The following is a 23724-nucleotide window of genomic DNA, read 5'->3' as shown; positions in this document are numbered from 1 at the left end:
TTTACAGTTTATCTTTATCTATAATAATATTCAAGATAATAACCAAAAACGGAAAAATGTCCTTAAAATTACCAATTTAGGGGCAGCAACCCAACAACAGGTTGTTCGATTCATCTAAAAATTACATGGAAGATAAATCTTTACCTGATGAACAATTTTACCACAAAATATTTGCTCTAAATGCTTTGGTTTTTGAGTTATAAGCCAAAAACTACATTTTACCCCTATGTTCTATTTTTAGCCGTGGCGGCCATCTTGGTTGGTTGACCGGGTCATGTCACACATTTTTTAAACTAGATACCCCAAAGATGATTGTGGCCAAGTTTGAATTAATTTGGCCCAGTAGTTTCAGAGGAGAAGATTTTTGGAAAAGCTAACAACGACGGACGATGACGACGGACGTTGGACGCCAAGTGATGAGAAAAGCTCATTTGGCCCTTTGGGCCAGGTGAGCTAAAAACGGCATATTTTGTTTAAATTACCAATTCAGGGGCAGCAGCCCAATAACGGGTTGTCCGATTCAGCTGAAAATTTCTGAGCAGATAGATCTTGACCTGATAAACAATTTTAACTCTTTCAGATTTGCTCTAAATGCTTTTGTTTCAGAGATATAAGCCAAAATCTACATTTTACCCCTATGTTTTATTTTTGGCAATGGCGGCCATCTTGGTTGATTGGCCAGGTCACAAGACATAATTTTTAAACTAGATACATGTACCATAATGATGATTACGGCCAAGTTTGGTTAAATTTGGCCCAGTAGTTTCAGGAGAAGATTTTTGTATATAAAAGTTAACGACAATGGACATGACGGATAACGAAGGCCAGGTGAGCATAAAATGAAGATTTTAAAACACATCATTGTAAGACTGTTTATGTGGTATACTGGCTTTACTCCTAAATATGTAAGATACATGTACCTTTATGACCTTCATGCCAAGTTTGGTAGAAATTGGTCCTGTAGTTTAGAGGAAGATATTTATTATTAACATATATATTAAAATATACATGTATGTACATTTTAAAATAAAGAAAAGTTTAAAAATTACTCACAAGTATTACTATAAATCCAATTCTACATGTGTATTAATATAAGTCACTATCAGTAGGTTGTGCATCCTCTTACACATATCAGTAAAGACAACACCTTGGAATGTTGGACTCTGGATGTGTTACAATCTACAAACAAATAAATGATAAACGAATTATTCTATGTATTTAATTAATAACTAAAAGCCCCAATCCTCTTTTCAAACATGTTGTTTTTTGGGGTTTTAAATCACAGCTCGCAGTTGTTTCATAGAGTGCAAATGTTCTGCTAACTATGAGTATTAAAATAAAGTTAAATCATGTAAATATTTTCATCTTCAAGAGAATATAACTGCCTTGAAAACTTTTAAGACATGACATACATTTGTACTATATGCATGGTGTACATACATGTTTTCCAAAAATGTCTATGTGACAATGAACAGTGAACTCATAGAATGCCAGTCCCAATTAATGAATCATATAAATCTTCTTCGACATCAGAAAATCATCAAAATGAAAAAGGGTGATCATGTGCTTTCTTTTCTTATTCGAATATAATTACGTTCATTATAAAGAAACTGAAAGAAGGACAGATTTAACTGTGAACTGTTTATATTTATATGTTTAATAAATTTACAGAGGAAAAATCACTAGACTTTTATTTCAAGTATATACTGTTATCTTGACATCAGCTTTTACATATATAAATTTCATAGATATATCCTAAATTATATTTCTGTATTGATGTCACATTACTTATAGTAAATGTATTTGTAATGAATGTAAAAGTATTTATCAAAGTTGTACAAAATTGAACATGTGAAATGTTATTTGTTGATAATTAACACATGTTTGATTAATTATAGTAAGGTGGGGCCCGAGACCACAATTAATTCCTCTATCATTTCTTTATAACGTTTTATCGCATTAAAAAAAATTTTGCCTTTTCTTTTTGTCTAATTTTTTGTGTTTGTAATGTACAGTACAAGTCCAAAAATATATGCAATTTTCAGAAAAATTGCATGTTTACATCATACAAATTTGGCCAATACACATCCATACCCCTATAGGCAAGTCAAGAGATGTTCCGAAAAGTGTAAATATTACCTTTTTGCACCTGGCCTAATCACTCTTTCCTTATTAAAATCAGTTAAAATAAAACATCCAAAAGTTTGTTTCAGCTCTCTTCTTTCATTTCCATCCCAGAAAAGCTAAGAAATGAATGAGAAAGGGAAAGAAAAAAATAAAGAAAAAATACACTATAATTAAAGGGAACTACTAGTATATTCGTGAACAACGAAAAGCAGGGTCATTAATTGTGGTCTTGGGCCTATTAGGGTCCAAAAACTTGACCAATTCCAATAAAACTTTGCATGATTTAAGCTAGTGTATTAAGAGTCAGTTTACAAAGTTTCAAAGCCATATGATATATATTATAGAAAATGTGGCATTTTTTATATCTCAACTTTTGTTGCTGAATTGTGACGTTGAAATAGAACAATTTCAATTTTCAAATTTTGGCTTCAAAAATCAAAAAACAAACACCAAATTGCACTTTTTAATGTCTCAATGTATAAGATATTATCTATTTAAAGTAAATTATAGCATACTTAATGTATGAGACTTATAAAAATTTGACAAAAGTTAATTTTATATGTGCCTATGCCAAAAAATAGAGGTTTTCAAATGAAGCGAGGCCTTATATGAAATGTAATATTTTCCCCTTACAACAATTTTCTGAAGTTGTTCAGTTAAAAAAAAAACATTTTACATATCATACATGTTTTTTCATGTAAATAAAAGTTTCAAATAGCATAACACATGAGTTTTACATGGTCTTAAGCAATGTCAAGCTTAAAATAACAAGTTGTCAATTTGGGCCGTTCCCTATATTTCTATATTAAATTGCATATAAATGATATTGGAAATGGAAATATGCTTCTTTTTGCTCAAATCCTTGCTGAGGTATGATCAAATATGAAGCCTGGATGTAACAAGACTGTTGATTTTAACTATATATGTAGCAGGGTTGGCAAAGTATTACCCACCCGGGAATTCCCGGGTTTTCCCGGGCTGGGCAATACTCCCAGAAATGGGTAATAGTGGGCATTACTGGGCAATATGATTTTTTAAGCTTATTTTAACAATTCAAAATATTTTATTGTTCAAATATCAAATGTACATTTAAACAAAGGGATTGGACAAAAGGCAGTGCCTATACAAATCCTTTCCCATACAAGATGGATTGAATAACATGCATGATAGTATATAATTTTCTGATAAGTTAATAGATCATACGTTGTTGCAGTGAGTCAGGGAGGCAGTTCCTCCACTTCTTGAAGTATTTTTTGTGTATACATATATAAATAACTATGTTAACAAAGTTAAAGCAAGACCTACTGAAGGTGATGTCGAATTTTATACCAAAATAATAAGTGTTGGTTAGGAATCAAGTAGGCTTATTTTAACACAAAATAGTAAAGACTTGTTATAGTTTCATAGTATAACAGCTAAATATATACTTTTTACTTTTTATACAGATAATCATTGACAGTCATTTCTAGAAAATTCAATTTCACTCTCTTCTCTATTAATTTTATATGTGGGCAGAATACAAGATTTGCACATTTAAAGATACCTATTAATTACCAAGTATTGTTTCAATAATCCAAACTTTGAAAAATGCATTTTATTGCAGTGTTTAAGTGAATTGCTAATTTTAATTGTTATACATTTATAATGCTAAATAAACACCCTACAGGGTCATGTCATTAACACTTATAAAATTGAAAGGACTGATTATTGTTACATAAACAAATCTGTGTTCTAATCTGAATAATTACTTATTAATTAGTGACAGTACATATACATTATTTAAATGTGATGTTTCTTTAATACATGTAATTGTTAATTCTTAATAGGAGCTTAATGAAAAAAAAATGATTTATTTGCTTTCTATTTACAGTTTGCCAATCTAGACAAATGCTTAACAAACAAAATAGGGTATAAATATCTTATTAAATGTATTGCATTTGTGTTTATCACTGAATCTTCTTTAAAATTCAGACAAATATTTTATATTACCCAGTATTGCCCAGTATTACCCACTAAAACCCAGTAAAACCCGGGTTTTCCCAGTATTTCCCGCTGGGCTGGGCAATACTCATAAAACCCGGGTTTTTGCCAACCCTGATATGTAGACAGTGTGGTCTGATGCAAAGTTTTTTCAATTTACTGTTTAAAACCTGTATGAAATTTCAGTCTTAAAATGCTAATATTTTAACCGCCAGCTATCCAACAGAAGAAAATAAAGGTATTCTGTGAAACAGACAAGTTTAAACAACCAGTACTAAGTGCTTTTGATATAGATTCAGTGCAATCTCTTTAAAGGAATACAATTTGTAAGTGCATAGAACTTCATATTTCACTTGCTTCGTACGGACCGTTAGACCTACAAAAATGTAGACTATTAAAACTTTTTTTTTTTTTGCACTCTTTTTATGCTTTTATCCACTTTTCTTTGTGTTCAGAGTTCACAAATGAGTAAAACACATGAAATAAATACCACAAACACAAATAGATATCAGAAAAAAAATGTCAGAGAAAAATTAAGGATGCTGTTTTTGCAAAAATATTGAAAAAAGTGAAAAAGCTACTTGTTGGGCATACAGGCTGAAAAGTGACTTTTTTTACAAATTTCTATCAAATAAAAATGGAAATCATTTCTTCTCATATAGTTTGACAAATTAATACCAATAGATCATTCAGAGAAGTTGTCAAAGTATAAATTCAAAATTTGCTGAAATCATGCACCTCTTAGGCCCGAGACCACAATTATTCCTCTATCATTTCTTTATAACGTTTTATCGCATTAAAAAAATTTTGCCTTTTCTTTTTGTCTAATTTTTTATGTGTGTAATGTACAGTACAAGTCCAAAAATATGTGCAATTTTCAGAAAAATTGCATGTTTACATCACACAAATTTGGCCAATACACATCCATACCCCTATAGGCAAGTCAAGAGATATTCCTAAAAGTGTAAATATTTCCTTTTTGCACCTGGCCTAATCACTCTTTCCTTATTAAAATCAGTTAAAATAAAACATCCAAAAGTTTGTTTCAGCTCTCTTCTTTCATTTCCACCCCAGAAAAGCTAAGAAATGAATGAGAAAGGGAAAGAAAAAATACACTATAATTAAAGGGAACTATATTCGTGAACAACGAAAAGCGGGGTCATTAATTGTGGTCTTGGGCCTATTAGATTGTGATATTGAGTTCATGCACGAGTGAACTCAGGTGGTTTAAAGTCATTCGAGCCATTGCAGTCAATGTGTACAGTCATGACAGTAGCATTAATTTTGCCAAATAAATAATATTATTAATCATATTAATTATTTTCAGATTTGTGGACCACAAGTATGGGGAAACCAGTACAAGCTGCTTAATAGCTATATATTTATATGGACTTTCAACAATATTATACTCATATTTTTAATAAAATGTGCGCTTGCCTCTGCAAGTGGCGTCTCCCATGAAAGAGTTTGTGGTTATGAGCGTAATTTGTTTTTATATCTAGAAGTTATTTAAAATACTTAGGACCAGATGAGTTTCTTCTGTATACCTATCCAACAGACCATGATTTTAAATGGCCTTCAAAGTGACAATAAAATAGTGAAAACTGCACATCTGACATGCACTGTACATGTACATGATTAATTATTTTATTAGTGGACTCACATCTGAAAGTTAAATTAACAACTTGAAAAAGTAGTTTATTTTTAACCTAAAAATTGTTAAGTAGAACAAGACTAAAAGTTGTGAAAAGAAATTTGAGTTTGTATAAAATGTAGGTTTTTTTTAAACCAGGAAACATGAGAAGTGATGATCAATTGATGGAACAAATTTCAATTATAGACCTAACAAAAGTAACCAAGTAGATACCATTTGTAGCACAATAAGATGAAGATTCAAAAACTTGAACCTTACAAATAAAAGAAAAATATTATATTTATCTTTAGATCTACTGTAAATTCAGAAATTATCACAAGGTTTTACTTATGCCAATAATGTGATTGGGTGATTGTCACAATAATAAAACTCAATTCTGATATATATATATATGTGGCATAACATCTTGGCCACTAGTTTATTGTTTTCTGTATAGGCCATATAAAAATATGTGTGTGGTTCCAGTAACCCTACCGTCCCTACTTTTTCGACTTAAAAATAGCCTACCCTAAAGATTTTATTGTCATTTTTCATTAAGCACTGTTAAAGTCAGAATGTTGCTCCCATAGACTCAATGTAAAAAAAAAACATAAAATAAAAAAAAATCCCTACCTACCTACCCTAACTTTTTTCAGATGTAACTGGAACCACACATACTTTTTTATTTGGCCTTAGTATTAAAGTTATATTAAAGATCCATTTTGTTACATCTTGTGATCAATTTTATTTGGCAATCGCCAATTGCAGTCAGCAGGGTTAAAGAACATCAGTTGTTCGACCTGTTAGTCAAATGCGTTTTGTTTAAATATATACTTTTTCACTTTTTTGGTCTTTTGGAAAATGTTGTTTGTGCTGTATTTAGACCCTTCTACGACGAAATTTGGTTAACATGCACACGTATAAAAATTGCGGTTTTTATCCAACGCAATCAAATAATCAGTGTTCTAGGACTCCCATTACCCGTTACCCGGGGTAAGTGGATTAGGACAACGGGTTAGTCATTTTTTAGCCTTTGTCACCCGGTGGTAAGTCAATTTTCAAGTTCGGGGAAGCCGAAAAACTCTTGAAATTTCCCGGTCCTCTTCAATTTTCCCATATCTGCTTTTTATTTTTATTAAATCACGAGAAAAAACTTTGATAAAAGATCGAAGATTTTGTCGATGTCTATCGGCGCTTTTATTCAAGCACTCGTTTACTAGGTGTAATCAAGCGCAAAAGAGACCACATTCTTCTCCTATCATTCTATAAGTCGGTCACGGTGTCGGTAAAATCGGAAAATCCGGATTGATAACTGGTGCTTAAATCGGGACATAAACGATTTTTTTTCTTGTCATCGGAGGAAAAAAAACTTACAGTTGCATTTATTATAGCTCTTAATAAATGACATAGTAATAACTATAACATATTTGTCAAATTTAGTAAGAAATCGTTTTTTTTAAATTTTGTACAAAATTCATGAAATTCAATCGTATCCGAATCCAGCAGCCGTCCGCATTGGTTGGCGGATTTAACTTTTAGATGTGGGTAAGTAATTTTTTTATTGATCTTACCCGTGGTAAGTCAAGGTGCCAAAAAAATCCTAGAACACTGAATAAGGTTTGAACGTAGTTTGCAATTTAGACTTGTTTATATATATATATCTGTATTCAAATTTTCCTGAAATTGCAATAATTTAAATCTAGCATTTTTGTAAATTTTTCAAAAGTCGCAATTATAACATATATAAATGCACGCAATATGTTTTTGAATTTATAGTATAATTCTCCTTCTACTAAATTTTAAATATAATTTTTAACTTCAGAGACTTTTTAAGTCGTGATGTTTCTATAAATAAAGCTCAAGTATATAAAACATAATGAGCAAAAGAAGAATTTTCTATGAATTTCATTCATTAAAAAGAAAACTTGAACTGTCATACACAGCAATGTACATGTAGATCATATCTAATTAGTGGCCCCTTTTCAGAATACTTTTGCCACCTACAATGAGGCTCTCACAGTATCCTGTAAATCTTCTGCATTGCAAAATTTATATTTTCAATGAAGTAACCGACAAGTTATCTACATGTATCACACTCTCTTGAAGTAAGTAGCACAAATTGTTTCTTGATGTCACATTGTCCTATGAAATATCCCCCCCCCCCCCCCCCCAAACCCACACAAGATTCAGACTGCAGGGGTCAACAGGAGAAATTCATTCTCAAAGCCAACATTGGAAACTCATCTATTATTAGGTGTTCCCTTTTGTATTTTGCATTTGTTCAGAAAGTTTAGTCTATATCATATGTAAGATGAAATGTTTCATTTGTAAGTTGTTTACAAATGAAACATTTCATCTTACATATGAACTTATAAATATCCTTGATCTTATTTCATGATCTCTGGTGAGCACCTTAACTGACTATAGCTAATATGGGTTAAATTGTTGCAGTGCTCTAGATTTTTGACTTCATACATTTTATCTTAGGTGTCCATGACCTTGCCCAGCCAGTGTAACCGTAGAGATTGTAACACTGTGACCAAATACAATATATCTACCTACCATAATTATTCTGGCCTTGAAGACACACTCCGAATTGATAGCAGTTTAGACATAATTAATTGATCACTGATCTGGTCAATCATAAACACTTACAGTTGTGGTACACAGATTAGAATCGGCTCAAGTTGCAGGCGGATCAGCTGATCAACGATCACTTACCGCAATCAGCTGATTTTGTTGTCTCCGAAAGCATTCATGCGAAACTCAGCTGATTACCCAATTTGGCTTTGATTGTACAAACATTGATCAACATTAGCAAGTGTTCTATCTGCTGATCTTGTAAAAGGAACTTGATACTCTTTTTTTTTTAATGTCTTACCGTAATTAACAATATTCTGGTGTCTTCGGTGAAATAGCGTTGCTAGTTCAAAAAGGGAGATAATCTATTTATTCTAATCATGTGTACAGTTTTCCCGCCAAATTATGATCACAAACGATTTTCATCCAAAATAAAGATTTTTCTATGCTTTTTCTAATAATATAATAAAAAAAATGGGTCACCGTGCCATTTTCTACGCTACGGGTCGTACGAAATTGCCATAATTTGCTTAGATTATGCAAGGATTTGTGTAGTACAAATCCGTGGATTGTCAATCTAATAGGAATCATTCACGACTTTTCACGCGAGGCGGCGTTGCAGTTCTATAGGTGGTTAGTTGGACGCTTGATTTCACGGAAACGCTTGACGCGTAGATAAACAAATGGACGTCAACGATCAGTACTTGTATTGGCCTCTTAAAAGGTTAAAGAATGAGCTGGCAAGTCGTGGTGCAGTTGGAACAGGAAGAAAGGCAGACCTTATTGAAAGGTTTTTTAATATAATATTTCTTTTTAATGAAGCTTATCATGGCTAATACCCTGCTAAATTCAGCGAGAAAGTCTGTCAGTTTCCATTTGTTTAGAATATAATATAGTTATCCCGTTACGTATGTTTATGCATATCGCCACATGTAAATATATTTCATATAAAACTACGTTTTTGTAAATATGTATTTTAAAGTCATTTCTCTTTTTGAATGTTATTTTATGACTGAAGCCCCACCCCCCTTTGGGTCAATCAGCAGGCCCCCCTTATGAAAAGTTCATTAAAAAAATAAGGAGATTTCATATGAATTGCGAACTGAGACAACTATCCAATGTCTTGTACATTTTAATTCAATAAATGCAATTTTAGAATGTACTGAAATATTATTTTGTAATTTTCACTTGTCAGAGAACACCTTCACCTTTATTCATTTTTTTTTTACTCAAATTTGAAACAACACATTTTTGCCTTTCTTTTGTAGACTAAGAGCATATGATAGAAATCAGAATTTTAAAAATCCTGTTATCCATGCTCCAGAACCATTGGAAGTAGAATGGCCTGTTTCAGGATTTAAACAGTTGAAAAAGGAGCACAAGGTTATCATGCCAAAATTATCACGAGAGCAAATAGAGGCTTATTTCTTGTATAGGATGGCAGGTAGGAACATGTTGTTAACCCTGTTTATTTATAATCTTCACGAATGATTTATAATAACTGTTTTTTTTGTACCTATACAATCTTTTTGCATCAATATTATTACAACTGTATAAATGTACCTTCACATTTAAGTATTAAAAAGAGAAGCATGAGAAGGAAGAACCAAAGGGGGAACACTGAAGTTATAAAGAAACAGAAGCAACAAAATTTTAAGTAAAAAAAATATATACCATAAAAAAATTATAAAAAAGAAAAGGAAAAACCTCAATAACAAAACTTCACATAGAAAACTAGGGACTAGAAAATCATACTTAAAATTGATCAAATTATGTAGTTTTTATCTTTTAGAGGACAATGTGTATAGTGGTGACCTACAATCTATGACAAAGGGGCAACTGATGTTTGAGAGCCATAGAGTTTTAGCTTGTTCTATTTTGAAAAATGATAATGGAATATTTCTTAGTGGTGTGGTTGGAGCAGCTATGAAGAAAAAGGTATCATTACTCTTTCTGCTACTTATCTTTATCTTAGTGGAGAAATATTTAGTAATCATGCATCTTCACTTATTATTAATTTTGAAAGATACATTTATTTCTACATGTGAGTTGTTCATTATTTTTTAAATGTCAGCTTCACTCCAAAAGATCAAACATGATATTTCCTTGCTTCTGTTTCTGTTGTTCAAATTTAAAATTTGTTTTGTTTTCAGGTAACTTACAACTACAGGTTGAAACTTGAAAAGAGCTCTGGTGATCCAATGAACTCACACTGTGAATGTCCTGCTGGAAGGGGACCACATGGATCCTGCAAGCATGTAGCAGCAGTACTAATAATGATTAGTGATTTCATTACAACTGGCAATGTAAACACAGGAAGGTCTTGTACTGACACTTTGATGATGTTTACCAAGCCAAAATCATCATATAGTGGTATGTATTTTTTATGATTTCCATTAAGCAAAACTGTAGTGGTAGCCTAAAGCCACCTGACGAGTACCCTTGGCAGGGACGAAACAGTTTAGGCAAAAATCTCATTAATCACCAGAAATTTGATAAAGCTTACCAATTTTATAAATTGCAATCATCTACTTTATATAATTTTTTCACATTTGTAATACACCTTAACTTGAAGACAGTTATTAAATTGTTAAATATATGTTAAATTGACATATTTCCCCTGGTCTAGCATTTTCAATTACCAATTAAGATCTGCAGTATAAAATGGAAGATGTGGTATGAGTGTCGTTATGGTCAATGTGTCCAAGTTACAATCCAAGTTACAATATTAAAGACAGTTTTCAACATGGATCCTAAGCTCACATGGAAAAGCAAGCTATAAATGGCCACAAAAAATTCTATTGTAAAACTATTTAAACCTGACAACCAACAGTCCAATAATCTATATAAAAAAGTAACACCTATGAACCACACCAGCAAAAGACAACCATCTGACTACAATGTATTAATTGTATATACCAAGATGCATTGACATATAAGCATCATTTAATACAAAATGGACCACAACATGAATCTGTCTTCCTGGTTTGGGTACAAAAAATTGTATGATAAATGCTACCAATTAACTAGCTAAAAAGTAACTTCCAAGTAATTTGTTGCATAGTAAAATGCATTTTTGCAGTTTACATCTGTTCTTTAAGGGTCTCCAGTGAAAGCAGAAAAGTTACCAACCAAGAGAACGCTTGCACCAGTTTATCTGGCTGACCCCAGACCGTTGAAATACAGAAACTGCCCTGGTTATAATGACCACATCAAAAACACGGTTACTAACTACTGCAGTGTATCCTCTATGGACTTGTCCATAAGATACCTGTATGAAAAAGCTGATATTCAGGTAAGTGTAATTGTTTAATATAATTGTATGAATATTTCAACATTAACAGTTTAACAGAATAAATAAAACAATAAATATAACATATTATATACTATATATATATATATATCTATATTGGTAAATTCATTATTCTGTATGTACAAATGTATATAATAAACACTGACCCTCATATATTAACAACATTAAATATATATTTATAAATTTCATTTGTTCCATTAATATCATAAATCACTTCATTGCTTATATTATTTTCAGGCAGCAGCTAAAGATCATGATTATTGTACCATGCCTTTAACTGAGCATTGGATTGATAGAGCAAATAAGGTATTAAAAACTGGTTTAATAGATTTGGATCAGTTTTGTTCAAAAATTGAGTTATTCCCCTTTGTCCTAGAAATATGCTAAAAATGTAAATTCAAGTTACCAAGGAAAAATTACATAAGGATGCATGAAGTTCATCAATTATTCATATGTTAAATTATTAAAAGTTTTTCTTTTCTTAATTTACCAGTTCTTATTATGAGAATCAATCAATCAGCATAATATTCTGTTTTCATATAGGTAACACAATCAGATGTGGATTTGATTGAGAGGTCTACCCGCCTACAAAGTTGCAGTCCCAAGTGGTTAGAAGAAAGAAGATTTAGACTGACAGCATCTACCTTTGGAGAGATTTGTAAAGTTACTTCAAGACGGAACACTGACAAATTTTGTCACTCACTTTTTTATGGCTCAAATATTCAGAGCAAGGCACTTAGTCATGGCAAAAACTATGAAGCTAAAGCATTGAAAGCTTTCAATTTAAAATTTGATAAGAATGCTAAAAGATGTGGTTTTTATGTCAGTATTGATAAATCTTTTCTAGGTGCTTCACCTGATGCCATTTTAGAGGATGGTCAATCAATTGTTGAAATTAAATGCCCCTACAATGGAAGAAATGAGGATGTTAAGCCTGGTCCAAATTTCAAATTTTTACAGATGGATAGTAATGGCAATATTGTTTTGAAAGAGAGCAGTAATTATTATGATCAAATTCAAGGGCAGCTTTTTGTCACCAAAAGATCTCTGTGTTACTTTGTTGTTTATACATTATGTGACTTGTTTGTACAAAAAATCAACCTTAATGAGGAGTATTGTAATAACTGTCTTGTTCCAAAACTGGAGTCATTTTACCAAAGAGTTTTCAGACCATATGTTGCTTCAACATTGTAAATTTGTAGTAAAAATCATATGAAATTCAATTAAAACAAAGTAATACTTTCAATACATATTCACTGGTAACATCTAGTTAATCAAATTCTATGGTTACAGTATTTAATTGGTAATTTGATGAAATTGAGAATGAAAAAAACATTACAAGATTATTTTTCTAAAAGACTGATTTGATTTAAAAAAATAATTGCCCCTTTAACATATCTGTAATTTTTCTTATTAAACAAATCTCTTTAAGTTGTTTGTACTATGCTGGTTTAAATCTTTATCTTTATTTTCTACCTATAAAATCACAGGGACAGATAACTCTTTTAATTCCATTGATTGAACTGTTATCCCATTATACTTTTTAAGGTTAAGAATGACTTACTGGAGCAAGCAAAATATTTATATAAACTGAATGAAGAAATGATTTATTACCTTATATAATGCAAGAGCTAATTCTTTAATTTGCAAATCCCAATTATTCAGTATGTATTAATCAATTTTGAAATGCAAGATAATTATTATAACATTCAATATTTGTATTAACCAGTAAATACTAATTTTTGACGTACATGCTAGAATCTGAAACATGTAACTTTACAATTTTTTTTTATCAAAAAAAATAAAAAAATAATGCTATAAATGAAAAAAAAATCATATATAAATTTTTATTTAGTGATAAATATACCGGTATTGAGTTGTTGGAATAATTTTAACTTTTTTCATTAGGGCTTTAAATAATATATGGTAAGTGGTTTTTGGATGATGGAGGCCTTTATGTGATCTTTTATCAAGTGAAATAGATGTATAAAGTCACATTGTATTTTCAAAACATCAAGCATTTCTGTGTACAATATTTTTTCTGAAATTTGAAATTGCAAAACAAATAAAAACAATTCTGGAACCCAATTGCAGCTTTGACTTACAAATTCCATGTTTTAATATTTTAAAACTTTTTGTTAAACCAATAACTCTCTCTATGTGTATTCGCTTTGAAGCAACCCTTCTATCATGAAGAACTTCAGCTGGATCTAACTGAGATTTACCTTTCAAGAAATTTGGTATGTTAACTTGAACCCCTTGATTTGCAAATAGATCTTGCACAAGTATACCCCTGTCTGCCATAATGGAATCCCCTTTTTCAAAAGATTGAGATGCAGGGTCAAGTAGATTGGACTTCTCAATAATTTGCCTGTCTGATGCAGAACCTCCATACGAATCTGATATAAAAGTTATAGCACCTCGTGGACTGCATCCAATCATGGCCTTTAGTGTGTTTTTGTGTTTATAATTAGACCAGGTAGCACTCTGAGACTCTACATTTGATGGTCTTTCTACAGGTATTTCGGTAGCATCCATTATCACTCTGGTTTTGGGAAATTTTTTAGAGAAATCACTAGGCATGGTTTCTTTTATTATTTCTTGAGAAGGCCAAATATTAATTTCTTTAAGCTGAAAATACATGTAATTAATCCAAGTGATGATGATCCTAGAAACTGTCGATTGTGAGACTTGAAACAGCATTGCCAACTCAATATCCTCTTTGTTTTGTCTTAGTTTGATTAAAGTCATAAAAAGTTGATCAACAGGATTGAGTAATGTACACTTAAATTCAAGTTCAAATGCACTTGGTCCAAGGCAATGAAAAAACATCATGTAATGGTCAAAATCTTGGAAACCGGTATAATAGTTGATAATTTTGTTATCTTCTTTGAACGATTCTATTGAAAATTTACCAAATGATGGAATGTCACATTGGATATTTTTGCTTTTCTGTGAGGATTCAATATCATTGATTATGATTGACTCTTGAGCCTCTTTTGTTGTTTCAATTTCAGTTTCATATTGGACATCTATAGAATCATCATTAATTAAAAGTGGTATTGCTAGTGAAGCATCAGATCTACTTTTAAACCTTTTTGCTCTTGGAGACTCTTCAGAACACGTCTTCATAAATTTAAACACAGAAGGAATAGCATTTTCAGTAAGTCTGCAGCGATCACCTGCAAAAAACAATGCATTTGTTAACATCAAATAAGTATAGGAAGATGTGGTATGAGTGTCAAAGAGACAACTTTCATATCCACTTTATCAACATTTTAAAGCTACAAGTTTAAGTAAATGCAGTGCCAGTTGTAAAACAACACATTTTAAAATACTTTGACCTTATGTTAGTTCATATAAAAATAAGAAGATGTGGTATAATTGCCTATGACAAAACTCTGCACCAGTGACCAAATGACATGGAAACTATAAATATTTGATGAATTATGTTAAGATGGATTTTTTTTAGCCTTCTTATATTTAGTTACATTTTTTTTGCATGGTAATTTTGGGCTTTAAATACTTGTTCTTTATAGATATTGTATAGCCCTTGTCAATATTGTTAAACAGCAGTATGTACATACATGTCTGTGCATGTTGACAACTAGATGTGTTGGGTAACTTGTGTTGTTGAGTTGCTGTATCAAAGATGGATAGTACATATTTTTACATGTACAGTTGCTGTATACATGTATATCATTTATTTTCAAATTTAAGGATTTAAATAGAAGTAAACCAATCTATTATAAAAAATAAACTTCCCAACAGCTCATAAGATTTTTCTTTAGAAGCCTTGATCTGTTAACATTGATTTCATTGTCTGCTGGTTTTCCTAGGGAAAGAAAACAAAAAAACACAAAGCAACATGCAAACAAAAAAAAAATAAATGTACCCATTTTCAGTGTTTTTTATACTATCAAACAATATTTATACTAGATAAAAAAAATTTTTTATAAAAACAACACTTCCTATTAATATGAAAAAAGTAAAAGAAAAATTAAAACATCTATACATTTTACATGCATGTATTCATTTGTATTTTGTTATTCAATTTCAGGTGCAAAATGTACATGTATCATGGTGTTTTACATATTAAGCAATGACTTAGAGTGAAGTGTAAAAGAAAACCATGTATGAAGCTATATCAAAAGAAATAAACATCTTAATGGCTTTATTATTTTGTGATAGGCCTTTGAATTTTTTTTTATCAGCTTGACAAAAAATTAAACTACCACTTGCGAGTATTTCTAACAAGAGTTTTTTAATCATACATGTCAAAGTTTATTTCACATGTACTACATAGTTCCTTTTCTTCAAGTTTAACCAAGAAAATAAAATTTTCTACAATAGATGATAGAGTCTATAAGTTTACAGAAAACATCAAACCAGTCATTTACAGTGCCGAAACATTTTCACGGTATTATATTAATTTATGATATTTAAAATAACCTTATTTTAAGTTGAGTTGCATATATACATGTATACATAATAACAAAGAACATGAGCTCTTTAAAGGACTGATATTAATAAACAAAACATGTACATGTAATAACATCAGATATATCAATACAAAGGCCACAATAGCACATACACACACACACACACACACATAATCAATTAAAAGAAAGTACCTAAAACACTGAAATTGGATACAAGTCGCATAAAAAAAAATGCACAAAATATCAAATTTTAATTTCAAACCAATGTCAATACTATAAGAAAAAAAACATTTATAAATTTCAAACCAACACAGTCACATCAAACATTTCTCTGATATTACTAACCTGACAATGTTCTTCGGTAATCAGTGGCAAGAAAATGGTCATAGCAAACAACGTCATGTTGACCAGGATTCCACAACTTCTTTGTTTTAACATCAGTTCTCCTAATTGCAACCCTCCATTTCATCCTCAATGTCGGATCATTCGGAAACCGATGTCCCCCTGAAGCCTTACACCCAGGCACACAACATCTTTGGGGCATGTTATAGTTCTACAAAGCTTGAAAGATTTTAAAATATATGTTCACGTCGTTGTGGCACTGTTTGTTTACGTTGGTTACAAGCGTCTGACGTGATTCAAACGCTCGATTAACCACCTATGGAACACCAACGCCACCTATTGCGTAAAATATGGAGGGTGATTCCTATTAAAAATAATTTAATTTTGGATGTAACGCATCTTCTGATTGGCTGATGTTATTTTGTTATGAGCCCATAGACATAATAGTCATGTGACCGTGACGTCATCAACGTTTTTTCATGGTTTTCTACGGTTTAAAATGGAATTTAGAATTAAATTATAAGAAATGACTGTAATATTTTTTCTGTCTATTCGAAATAACATAAAAAATGTGGTGCACACTGTAAATAACCCGCTACGCGCGTTATTCAGTGTGCACCAAATTTTTTATGTTATTTCTTCATAGACAGAAAAAATATTACAGTCATTAATTCCTTAATTAAATCCTTTAATTGCTCCTCTTCTGATATGTCGCGCATCAAGGACATATCAGAACAGGAGCAATTAAAGGATTTAATTTTAATTAGATTGGTGGATTGTCGTATGCATGAAAAAATACAAGTTTTTGTGCATAAAAAGTAATCTATGGGATAGAATTTTTAAAAAAAATATGGGAAGATAGGTTTTATAATATGCTGTAAGAAAATAAAAAAGAACCAGATGTGCCAAAGCGACACGAATGTCCCAAAAAGTTGAAAAATCTGCAATTTCAATATAAACACATGTGGACACAAACATGATGGTAGTCTCACATACCAAAAATGTGGAGGCGTATAGAATAAACATCTGTATAACTGTGATTTTCAACAATTTATCAAAGTCCAAAGCCCGTAATTTCAGCAAAAATTAGTGGAGCGGAACGAAACTTAAACTTGACCTGTAACTCATCATGGTTAACTCACATATCAAAAATAAGCCCAATATCTGAAGGCGTTTAGAAAAAAGTCTGTATAACTGTGATTTTCAACAATTTCTCAAAGTCCAAAGCCCGTAATTTCAGAAAAAATTAGTGGAGCGGAAAGAAACTTAAACTTGATCAGTAACTCATCATGGTTAACTCACATACCAAAAAACCAGCCCAATATCTGAAGGCATTTAGAAAAAAAGTCTGTATAACTATGATTTTCAACAATTTCTCAAAGTCCAAAGCCCGTAATTTTGGCAAAAATTAGTGGAGCGGAACGAAACTTGAACTTCATCTGTAACTCATCATGGTAAACTCACATACCAAAAATCAGCCCAATATCTGAAGGCCGTATAATGGTTTGTTGCGGAATGACGGAATGACGGAAGTTCGGAATTTCGGAATTTTCGGAATTTCGGAATTACGGAATTTCGGACATGGGTAAAACTATATGGCACCGACAACTTCGTTGCAGGGCCATAAAAAGGGTGTCACCGAACTTGTTTTCTTGCTTAAAGTAAAAAAATAAAATTTCCCTATCAGTCCAGGATAAATATTTTACTAAAAGAGAGTTATCTCCCCTTAAATTGCCAAGTTGAAAAAACCATTCTAAAAACACAAATATTTGGTATTTATTTGGATTATGCAATAAATCACCAAATTTTCTTTCTATAAATGAATAGTATAACCTATAAATTGCCAATTTGTCGCCAAATTTGCAGATTTGAGCAAAAATCTAGACCGATTGTGTACTGCAATTGTACAATCCAAGATGGCGGTACCTTTAGTTAGATCATCACTAGTTTTGGTGGGGTTTATGCTGATCTAATGTAATTAGTGGAGCAGGAACTACTTACCACGATGGCCGGTTAAGGCCATTTCGCGTTTTCGCCCTTCATATTCTTTTGGTCGAAAACGCGAATACGGGAAGTCGGAAACGCAAAAACGCGAAATATTTTTTCTTTTCGATTTCGCGTTCCGACTTCGCGATTTCGCGATTTCGCGTTTCCGCCTTTTCTCGATTTCGCCTTTTGGCGATTTCGTGTTTTCGCCTTTTCGCCTTTCGCGATTTCGCGTTTTCGCCTTTTTTTCGCGATGTAATTGGTATTATAACATAACATTTTAAATATAATTAGAGACCAGACTACAATGTATAAGTCATTCAAATGATTGTCATATGAATTTCATAACTGTGAACTATTTTTATTATTTTCATAAATTAGCCATTTTCTTTACATTTTTTGTTGACAATTACTGAAAAAATTTAAAAACAGATGCATTTGTATAAAATGCCTTTAAATATATAATTTGCTTGAAGTTATATTTTGGACATTTTAAAATAAATAAAATTAATCATTATTATCGCCATGGTTACTTAAAATACATAAACTTTCATTTCATGCTCTATTTGTGAATCTAAAATTTTCAATATTTAAATTAGCTTGTGTGAAAAAAGTTAAAAATTTAATACATTGTGGAGAAAAGATTTTTGTCAAATAAAACTTGGGACGGTTTCGCGAAGCTATCCTAAGACCTGTTATAAGATACTAGAATATCTTATGACATGTCTTATGATCCTCTTAGGACTATCCCAGACCTCGTCTCAAAACTGCCGTAGGTTGATCTTAGCAAAGATATCCTAAACCTGTCGCAAGTTCTTTTAATTTAAACAAAAAGTAACCTGGATTTATGGAAAATTCATGTAAATGTAGTATGTGTTTCCCATATATTACTAAACGCATTGATTAATATTTCAAATTTTCAAAGATGGAAATTTGTTCATCTACAGGACACACCAGGGGACAAGGGATATACTGTTGAATGCGGTAGACAATAACAACAATCCTCCCCGTGTCAGAACCAGATGAACAAAATAAATAGAGAAACAGAATCCGGAAAATATGATTTCAAGCCAATTGTATATTCAAAGGATTTTTATACAAATACATGTTTTTAAATTTGTTCAGTCAACAAAGAATGTAAAGGAATTGTCTAATTTATGGAAATATTTAAAGTACATCACAGATATGAAGTTTATATGACAATCATTTGAATGACTTATACTTTGTAGTCTTGTCTATAATTATATTTAAAATGTTATGTTTATAATAACATGTATATCACGAAAAGTCGAAAACGCGAAAAAGCGAAGTCGAAAACGCGAAATTGGAAAGAATTTTTTTTCGCGTTTTCGACTTCGTGTTTTCGCGTTTTCGAATTCGCGATTTCGCATTTTCGCCCTAAAGAATATCAAGGGCGAAAACGCAAAGACGCAAACACGCGAAATGGCTTTAACCGGCCACCATAACTTACCCTTCTTAATACCTTAGTTCAGGAACATATATAAAAGGGTGGTAATGCCCTTTACCGTCAGGCTACAACTTGACGGGCATTTTCGGCTACCGTTAGAGTCAAATTGGTTAAAATTTTACCGTGATTCGTCAAATATCCTTATCGAGTTCGTCAGATGTCTCAAATAATTATCGTTACCGTTATTTTTTAGAAAAACAAGAATGTGTCCATAGTACACGGATGCCCCACTCGCACTATAATTTTCCATGTTCAGTGGACCGTGAAATTGGGGTCAAAACTTTGATGTAGAATTAAAAGTAGAAAGATCATATCATAGGGAACATGTGTACTAAGTTTCAAGTTGATGTGACTTTAACTTCATCAAAAACTACCTTGACCAAAAACTTTAACCTGAACTTCGCACTATCATTTTCTATGTTCAGTGGACCATGAAATTGGGGTCAAAACTTTGATGTAGAATTAAAAGTAGAAAGATCATATCATAGGGAACATGTGTACTAAGTTTCAAGTTGATGTGACTTTAACTTCATCAAAAACTACCTTGACCAAAAACTTTAACCTGAACTTCGCACTATCATTTTCTATGTTCAGTGGACCATGAAATTGGGGTAAAAACTATAATTTGGCATTAAAATTAGTAGGATCATATCATGGGGAACATGTGTAATAAGTTTCAAGTTGATTGCACTTCAATTTCATCAAAAACTACCTTGACCAAAAACTTTAACCTGAACTTCGCACTATCATTTTCTATGTTCAGTGGACCATGAAATTGGGGTCAAAAATATAATTTGGCATTAAAATTAGAAAGATCATATGGGGAACATGTGTAATAAGTTTCAAGTTGATTGGACTTCAACTTCATCAAAAACTACCTTGACCAAAAACTTTAACCTGGATGGAGCGGGACGAACGAACGGACGGACGAACGGAGGCACAGACCAGAAAACATAATGCCTCTCTACTATCGTAGGTGGGGCATAAAAATAGCATGATTCGTCAAATTCAGCTGATTTTTTTATCGTCTAAAAGAAAGTGTACATTTTATCGTCATGCACTAAAAATTACCGTTAACGTCATTTGGCAAGCATTTTTTTACCGTTATCGTCATGAAGGTACCCCCATAACTACCCTCATATAAATTGTAAGATATACTGTTCTCAGCTTATATCATCACCAGGATACTTTTGGTGGGGTTCGTACTGTTATGTTGTCAGAAGTGGAGCAGGAACTTCCTACCCTTCCTGAGCATTTTGTTCAATCACTAGATTTGGTGGGGTTTATGCCTGTCTAATGTCAGAAGTGGAACAGGAATTAACTTAGCTAATCACTGGATTTGGTTGGGAACATGCTGCAGTTTGATGTCAGAAGGGGGACAGGAACTACCTACTCTTCCTGAGCTGCTGTCATGCTGCTCTGATGTAAGATGTGGAGCAGGAACTACATACCCTTCCTGAGCACCTAAGTGTAGCATTAGTTTTGGTGTGGTTCATACTGGTATGTTAATTGTCAGAAGTAGAGAAGTAACTACCAACCTTTCTTGAGCACCTCAGTTTACTGGTTTTGGTAAGGTTCATACCGCTCTGGTGTGATTAGTGGACAGGAACTACCAACCCTTCCTGACCACCTTAGTCCATCACTGGATTTGGTTGTGTTTATGCTGCCCTGATGTAATTCAGGAACTACCTACCGTTCCTGGTCCCTTAGTTTATCAAAGGTTTTGGTGGGGTTCATACTGGTCTGTTGTCGAAGTGGAGGAACATGAACTACCTACCTTTCCTGAGCGCTCAGGTCATCACTATTTTGTTGGGGTTCATGCAGGTCTGGTGTAACATAAAGTGGAGAACTACGTACCCTTTGAGAGTACACCGCTAGAATTTGATTGGGTTCATTCTGCTCTGATGCCGTAGTTGAACAGAAACTACTTACGTTTTCTGAGCACCTCAGTTCATCACTTGTTGTTGGCTGTTCATGCTTGTCTATTGTCAGAAGTGGAACAGGAACTATATACACTTCCTGGGTACCTTTGTTCATCACTTGTTTTGGTAAAGTTAATGCTTGTCTGTTATCAGAAGTGGAGCAGGAACTACCTGCGCATCTTAATTCAACACGGATTTTGATGGGGTTCATTCTGCTATGATGTCAGTGATGGAGCGGGAATTACCTATCTTTTCTGAGTACTGTAGATTATCGATAGTTTTGGCGGGGTTCATGGTGGTCTGATGTCGTCAGTAGTGAAGCAGTGACTACCTACCTTCTTGGGTATCTTAATTAATAAAATAGTTTTGGTGGGGTTCATGTTGCTCTCATGTCAGAAGTGGAGCAGGAACTATCTTCCCTCTCTGAGTAACTTAATTCATCATTGGTTTTCAGTGGGTTCATGTTGCTCTAATGTCTGTAGTGGAGCAGGACCTGCCTACCCTCTTGAGAATCTTAGTTAATACATGGTTTTAGTGGGGTTTGTGTTGCTCTGATGTCAGTAGTGGAGCAGGACCTACTTACCCTCTCTGAGTACCTTAATTTATCATTGGTTTTGGTTCATGCTGCTCTAGATCTGATGGCAGTAGTGGAGGAGGAACTACCTACTAGTACATATTTTGAGTACCTCAGTCCATCACTAGTTTTGGTGGGGTTCATTCTGCTGTGTTGTCAGAAGTGGAACAGGAATTATCTACCCTTCCTGAGCATCTTAACACCGATTTTGGTGGGGTTCATTCTGCTCTGATGTCAGTGGTGAGTCAGGAACTACCTACCTTTTCTGTGTACCTTAAATCATCAATGGGTTTTTTTGGGGGTGTGTGTGTTCATGTTGCTCTTATGTCTGTAGTAGAGCAGGAACTACCTCCTAGTACCCGTTCTGAATACCATAGTTCATCACTAGTTTTTGGTGGGGTTCATTCTGCACTGATGTAGGTAGTGGAGCAGGAACAACCTATTCTTCCTGATAACCTTAGTTTATCACTAGTTCTGATGATTTGCATGCTGCTCTGACCTTCCTATTCTGAGAACCTTAGGTCATCCCTAGTTTTGGTGGGGTTCGTGCTTGTATGTTGTCAGAAGCCATGCTGTTATCTTTTTTTCTTTGACTTATGATTTTTTATTGTCCCTTTGGCACCAGCATCCTCTCCCTGTTTTAGTGAGAAAATAATTGTATCTTTGACACTGAAACCAATGTGTTAGAGTACAATAATTAACTCCTTTACTTTTTGAGTACATTTATTTACTCCTTTACCTTTTGAGTACATTTATTTACTCCTTTGCTTTTTAAGCACAATACTGAAGTAAAGTGTTTTGTGTTTTAGTTTTCTGTTGATTCTCATTATTTTAAGCCAGAATCAAATTGGGAAGGAAAAAAGTCTTATTTTTGATTTTTTTACTTGGTTATTTCATCATTTGTTCTGATCAAAGTAACTACAAACATTCACATTTTGTTCAGTATTAGAATGAATTCACTCCCCCAGTCAAAAAATCTTGGTATCTCATGCACTGGGTGTGAGGAGTGAAGTGAAAACTGTTTTTAGTATTTTAAGTTATTTTCCCCTTTTGAACACATTCTTTCAAAGTCTTTTAGATTTAACAATAGCAGTATTATATGTACAATACCCCTCTATGCATGGAAATAAAAAAAAAATACAGACAGTTTGGCATCCCTTATATAATACTGTTATCATCAAATCATGAAAATAATGTCATGAATGGTTAAACTGGAAAATTAAAATTATAATTATTGTTTTTTTCCTTACTTTTAATGAACAAAAAAAAAATGATGGGTTGAATGAATGCCAAGTACATCTAAAGAAAATATTTTTATCAAATAATCAAAAGTATTTAGTCAAAAAATTCTTCCAAA

General features: G+C 32.5%; 3 protein-coding genes across 6 annotated transcripts in view; 1 reads left to right on the top strand and 2 right to left on the bottom strand.

Moving 5' to 3' along the window:
* The window catches only part of LOC143048515 (monocarboxylate transporter 10-like), a 34714-nt gene extending 26199 nt beyond the window's left edge, over positions 1 to 8515 (bottom strand). Inside the window, exons 1-2 of one of the 2 annotated variants that reach the window (XM_076222214.1) lie at positions 8303 to 8515; positions 1054 to 1179 (exon numbers count right to left, since the gene is read on the bottom strand). The gene's annotated coding sequence lies outside the window, so the exon portion shown is untranslated. The remainder of the gene's footprint in view (positions 1 to 1053; positions 1180 to 8302) is intronic. The other variant, XM_076222215.1, reaches the window with a different exon arrangement.
* A 395-nt stretch (positions 8516 to 8910) lies between these two features.
* Positions 8911 to 15801, top strand: LOC143048513 (uncharacterized). 3 transcript variants are annotated; one of them, XM_076222211.1, is made up of 7 exons: positions 8911 to 9110; positions 9589 to 9764; positions 10113 to 10258; positions 10474 to 10693; positions 11422 to 11615; positions 11871 to 11939; positions 15694 to 15801. In XM_076222211.1, the coding sequence occupies exons 1-7, from the start codon at positions 9004 to 9006 to the stop codon at positions 15730 to 15732; spliced, it is 951 nt and encodes a 316-aa protein (XP_076078326.1). In that variant the 5' UTR covers positions 8911 to 9003; the 3' UTR covers positions 15733 to 15801. The 3 variants fall into 3 exon arrangements, with proteins under 3 accessions (XP_076078326.1, XP_076078324.1, XP_076078325.1); XM_076222209.1 differs by lacking the exon at positions 15694 to 15801 and adding an exon at positions 12177 to 13395; XM_076222210.1 differs by lacking the exons at positions 10474 to 10693; positions 11422 to 11615; positions 15694 to 15801 and adding an exon at positions 12177 to 13395.
* Positions 13586 to 15290, bottom strand: LOC143048514 (uncharacterized). The gene has a single exon (XM_076222212.1). The coding sequence runs from the start codon at positions 14841 to 14843 to the stop codon at positions 13647 to 13649; it is 1197 nt and encodes a 398-aa protein (XP_076078327.1). The 5' UTR covers positions 14844 to 15290; the 3' UTR covers positions 13586 to 13646.
* Positions 15802 to 23724: the final 7923 nt, after the last annotated feature.

The sequence above is a fragment of the Mytilus galloprovincialis genome, chromosome 10 (assembly GCF_965363235.1).
Source record: "Mytilus galloprovincialis chromosome 10, xbMytGall1.hap1.1, whole genome shotgun sequence".
Lineage (NCBI taxonomy): Eukaryota > Metazoa > Mollusca > Bivalvia > Mytilida > Mytilidae > Mytilus > Mytilus galloprovincialis.
The sequence above is the reverse complement of the archived record's forward strand: the minus strand, read 5'-3'. Positions and strand labels throughout refer to the sequence as shown.